This window comes from Trifolium pratense, linkage group LG2 (assembly GCF_020283565.1).
Source record: "Trifolium pratense cultivar HEN17-A07 linkage group LG2, ARS_RC_1.1, whole genome shotgun sequence".
Classification (NCBI taxonomy): domain Eukaryota; kingdom Viridiplantae; phylum Streptophyta; class Magnoliopsida; order Fabales; family Fabaceae; genus Trifolium; species Trifolium pratense.
Genome location: NC_060060.1, coordinates 26,037,446 through 26,042,398, shown reverse-complemented (window position 1 = coordinate 26,042,398; position 4,953 = coordinate 26,037,446). Strand labels below are relative to the sequence as shown.

The following is a 4,953-nucleotide window of genomic DNA, read 5'->3' as shown; positions in this document are numbered from 1 at the left end:
AATCAAATTGTCACTAACTAACTTAAATATCTTTTGTAAAAAAAAAAACCAACTTAACATAATTTTAATCTCAACAATTATAATTAAATATACACATAAAAAATTCCCGTAAATTTAGTTTAGTTGATAATAACATTACTTTTTATATATAGAGTCTGAAATTCAAATTCTAATATCCCACTTATCCACTTTAAAATGCTACCTGACAAAAAAATACACATGTAAAAGAAAAAGTTTACATGTACATAGCACAAATCAATAAACCCAATTAAGAAAACCAATTAACAATGATTATTAATTTCTCAAAGTTGAGGAAGAAGTGCTTAAAGGGCAGGTCTTTAGCTTATTTAAACAATTTCACAATTGCAGTGGCGGTGGTTAATCATCAAAAGCTCTCTTTTTTATGTAAGCGTGAGGTATATAAATCAATGGTCCTTTGCCATTACCCTTTTCTTTCCACTATCCTTCAAATACTCTAATCTACACATTTTACTTTGTTTTTCTTAGCTTTCAAAATTTACCAAAAAAAAAAAAATCCAAATTTAGATTTTTTCTCTCTCTAAAAAGCACTTTCTAGTTTCTAATTTCTAATTTCTATCACAGTGAACAACAAGTTTGTTATCAAAGAAATGAAGTGTTTTTGATTTTTGGGAAAAAGCTTGAATAGAAGGCAGGGTGCTAAAAGTAGCACAGAATCAGAAAATGGGTATCTTTCTATTCCCACTTTTAATTTAAAGTTAGGTTCTTTTTCTTATTTTTATTCAAATTCTAAATAAATAAAAAAATGAAAAAAAGGAAACTTTTTGATGGGTTTGGTTTGTTTCTGCAATAATTCTGACTAGGGTTTGAATGAGGTTATTTATTATGCTGAAATCAATGTTTTTTGTATAAACTGTTTTCATCTCTTTCTTTTGACACTCTTTTTTAGTCTTTTTTTTTCTCTTTCTTAAGGGGGGTCCTTATTTATGAAAATTTGGTACTTACAAGCTTTGGAAATGGTAGCTGCTAAACTTGTGTGAACATTTGGTACATCTTTTTGGTACTTGGATTTTGTTTCAGCTCTTTAGCAATTTTACTATCTAACATCATTTATTTCAACTTGTTCCCTCTTCAACCTTTGTCTCTCTATTTCTTAGTTTGAACCATTTTTCCTTTTTTGCTTCATATTTGTATCATTTTTTTTTACTTTATGAAGTTCAAGCTTTTCATTTTTTAGTGAAATTTTTCTACCATTTGGTTTTGTAATTGGTATAGTTTTATTGAAAGTTGAAAGTACCTTTTTGTTAAGGATAGTTTGATATGAGTGACAAAGAAAAGTTTGAGGTTGATGGAAATGGGGAGCCTATGAGTTATTCTGATGGTATGCCTCCTGATTGGAGATTTGGTGGCGGTGGCAATCTTGTAAATTCATCTCTTGGGTTGGTTTCTATTGGGAATTCTATGAATATCGATAGAGAGGATTTAATTGGTTCTTCTTCATGTTCTTCTGCTTCAATGGTGGACTCATTTAGTCCTAACTTTTGGGACCATTCAGCAAATTCTCAAAATTTGGGGTTTTGTGATATTAATGGGAGTTCTTCAAACACAATTGGAATTAGAAAAGACGGGTTTGGTTTCGGAAGAGGTGGACATGAACATGGAACACTTGAAGTTGGATGGAACCAAGCTAATTCTATGATGATGAAAGGGGATGGTTTTTTACAGAATGTACAGGGGGTTTTTCCTCAGAGTTTATCTCAGTTTCCAACTGATTCTGGATTTATTGAAAGGGCTGCGAGGTTCTCGTGTTTTGGTGGAGGGAATTTCGGTGATGTTGTGAACTCCTATGGGATTCCTCAATCTATGACTATGTATGCCGGCACAATTCATGGAGCTAGAGATGGTCATGCAGGCATTGGATTGAAAGTTGGAATTGGAGGACAGTCTCAAGAAAGAGATGATCCTAAGGTAGTTGAAGGTACGAAAGGCGTGTCTCTGTCTGTTGAGCAATTGGCTGCTAGAGGAAGCCCTTTAAAGAATGATAAAAGTGAGAGTCGTGCCGTGTCTCAAGATGACGGGAAGAAAGCTCTTGTTAGGAATGTTAATGATTCTGACAGAGGTGAATCGGGTGATGATGATGTTCGTGGTGATGGACAGGAAGGTTCGCCTATGTTGGAGGGTACTACAAGTGGAGAACCTTCTATTAAAGGACTAAACTCGAAGAAAAGGAAAAGAAGTGGACAAGTATGGTTTGTGACTTATGAGCTTATTTTGTTATGTGTTTGACTGTTTGTGATACTATTTTCCCTTATATGATTGATTTGTTCTTTGTCATAGGATCCTGATAATGATAAAGCCGATGGAGCTCGAGAATTACAAAGTGAAGGTGCAAAGGACAATGCGGAGAATCAACAGAAAGGAGACCAAACCAAGGATTCTGGTAAGAATGCCAAACAGGGCTCTCAAACTTCTGATCCACCGAAGGAAGAATACATACATGTTAGGGCTCGACGGGGCCAAGCAACAAACAGTCATAGCCTTGCAGAGAGGGTAAGATATTGTGAAAAATTATCTGTGATTAAAATTAAGATTTCGAAGATGAATTTTGAAGTATTATATATACATTGCAGGTGAGGAGAGAAAAGATAAGTGAAAGAATGAAGTTTCTTCAAGAACTTGTGCCTGGATGCAGCAAGGTGGCTTCCAAATTTTAAACCAGACGAATTCACTATGCCATTTTATAATTGCCTTCGTGGTGTCGCTTTGTTTTTAACTTTTGAAATTGGTTGATGTTTGCAGGTCACCGGCAAGGCAGTGATGCTGGATGAAATCATCAATTATGTACAGTCACTTCAACGGCAGGTTGAGGTATAGTCGAACTCTACATAATTGTCTTTCCCTGTATGTTTTAGTTCTACTTCAGCACAATATCAATATTTATAACTTGTCAGATTTCCTCATTACCATGTTTTACAACTCCAACACTCTTCTATGTGCTTGAAATGACTCGTTTTGAATGTTACTTGTGATATCTTTTACGATCACCGTTTTCTTTGTTGCATTTTGGATGAAGAATAATAGTGACAGCGCACTATTTTTCCAATTGCCATTTCTATTGATGTTTTTCTAATTCTATGAACCTTTTGTATTTAATTCATATCAAATTGACTCCACCCTTCTTTCTTCTTCCGCTAGTTTTTGTCTATGAAACTTGCAACAGTAAATCCACGGCTGGATTTTAATATTGAAGGCCTTCTTGCTAAAGATGTAAGTTGTCAACCAATTTGCATTCCGGTTAGAAAAAAAAGCATACGATCTGTAACTGTGTCTGATGTTGCGTTCGTATATTCTGAAATTGTATCAGATTCTTCACCAACGGCCTGGTCCTTCATCCGCACTAGGGTTTCCTCTGGAGATGTCTATGAATTTTCCACCTTTACATCCATCTCAACCAGGGATGATTCAGTCAGTTATGGCAAACATGACAAACCCGTCCGATATCCTTCGAAGAACTATTCATCCACAGTTAACACCCTTGACTGGAGGATTCAAGGAGCCAAGTCAGGTATTGATACATTGCAGTTACAAACCCTGTGATTCTTTTGCACATCATATCATTGTTCATATGAGTAAAAACTCGTAACTTTTGTGATGTGACCATGACATGAGAATGTTGAAAATCCTCCATATAGCTCACTAACTATATTTACATTATGTGTGCATAATTCGATACAATTTGCTACAGATGCCTGATGTGTGGGAGGACGAGCTTCATAATGTTGTACATATGAGCTTTGCAACAACTGCTCCCTCGACTAGCCAAGATGTAGATGGTATAAATTTTCCCCAAACAAATAAGCCCTTTTCGTAAACTACATTTCCTCACTAAACTTACCATATACGTGCTCTTCTTGTAGGTACTGCGGCAGCAAATCAGATGAAAGTTGAACTTTGATGTTAACTCTACACTTCATTCATCTTCGAAACAACGCGGTTTTTGGCTTTTGTTTTAGTCAAATGGAAATAACTATGGTCAGAGTTTTACATATGACACGCCAAATTCAAAGGTCAGACCTTGGGTGTAAGTCGCACCCTACAGATGACTAGATGTTAGGTTAGCGAAAGTATTAATGAATGTTCCTTTCTTTTGAAGCGTGAATATATATTATGTATCATATGTTTAGAAGTGGAAGTCTATTTTACTAAAATAGATTTGCTCACTAAATATAATTAAAGAATGTAAAGACAGGATCTCACTAAGTTTGATCAATCAGGTGAAATTCTATAGCATTTTTTGTTGGGATGGTTATATTTTAGTTTATAGTGTGCAGTTACGGTTTTGATTCAATTAGCTACATTACATTATTTTACGAAAAAGTTTATATTATGTGACGAGGAGCGCTAGCAACACTACTCTCTTATCCTACTCCTGGGTGACTCATAGCGAAGTAGTATCCTGAGGGAAAGCTGAAAAGAACTACTGGCGAGGAGTGAAATAGAGCATGAAACCGTAAGTTATGTTTGGTATTACGGTGGATATGCCAGAATCACGGCGATCCACCATGATTTCACAGAAGCTACATTGTAGCTTTTGAAAAATCACGGCGATCCATCTTGATTTTAAGATAGACACCTTGATACCAAATTAGTGAGGTGCATTTCACTTTTTGAATGTAGATCTACCAAACTTTGTGGGCCCCTCTTGACTTTAGTAAGACTCATTAATCTCTATATATAGGCAAATTGTTTGAAAACAAAATAGATTAGAGTGTGATGTTAGCATTTCTTGTAAATGATATATAGTAGAATGGCTTTTGTTCAAAGAGAAAGTATTAGCACAAATTACTGATATTTCGTTTGTTCAACAACATTGTGAACTGAAGCTAATAGATGAAATTGGTTTTGCCACATGAATACATTATTATGTATCTCTAATAAGATTCAGATATCCTTTTGCCACCCTACCGGTTACTC

The 4,953-nt window shown here is 35.2% G+C and overlaps 1 protein-coding gene across 5 annotated transcripts; it reads left to right on the top strand.

Moving 5' to 3' along the window:
• Positions 1 to 257: 257 nt before the first annotated feature.
• On the top strand, positions 258 to 4,323 carry LOC123911592 (transcription factor bHLH49-like). 5 transcript variants are annotated; one of them, XM_045963046.1, is made up of 10 exons: positions 297 to 416; positions 604 to 706; positions 1,294 to 2,223; positions 2,317 to 2,529; positions 2,610 to 2,675; positions 2,779 to 2,847; positions 3,175 to 3,246; positions 3,344 to 3,544; positions 3,725 to 3,812; positions 3,897 to 4,323. In XM_045963046.1, exons 3-10 carry the CDS (start codon positions 1,300 to 1,302, stop codon positions 3,932 to 3,934), a joined length of 1,671 nt encoding a protein of 556 aa, XP_045819002.1. In that variant the 5' UTR covers positions 297 to 416; positions 604 to 706; positions 1,294 to 1,299; the 3' UTR covers positions 3,935 to 4,323. The 5 variants fall into 5 exon arrangements, with proteins under 5 accessions (XP_045818999.1, XP_045819002.1, XP_045819003.1 ...); XM_045963047.1 differs by having other exon boundaries at positions 1,289 to 2,223; XM_045963043.1 differs by lacking the exon at positions 604 to 706 and having other exon boundaries at positions 258 to 416.
• The last annotated feature ends 630 nt before the right edge of the window (positions 4,324 to 4,953 follow it).

What these genes read in the sequence shown, in the direction of transcription:
- LOC123911592 (XM_045963043.1), top strand. Translation starts at nt 288, where the DNA reads ATGATTATTAATTTCTCAAAGTTGAGGAAGAAGTGCTTAAAGGGCAGG. An exon ending in TTGTGCCTGGATGCAGCAAG is followed by an intron (nt 2,676 to 2,778) that starts GTGGCTTCCAAA and finishes TGATGTTTGCAG; the next exon opens with GTCACCGGCAAGGCAGTGAT. An exon ending in GATTCAAGGAGCCAAGTCAG is followed by an intron (nt 3,545 to 3,724) that starts GTATTGATACAT and finishes AATTTGCTACAG; the next exon opens with ATGCCTGATGTGTGGGAGGA.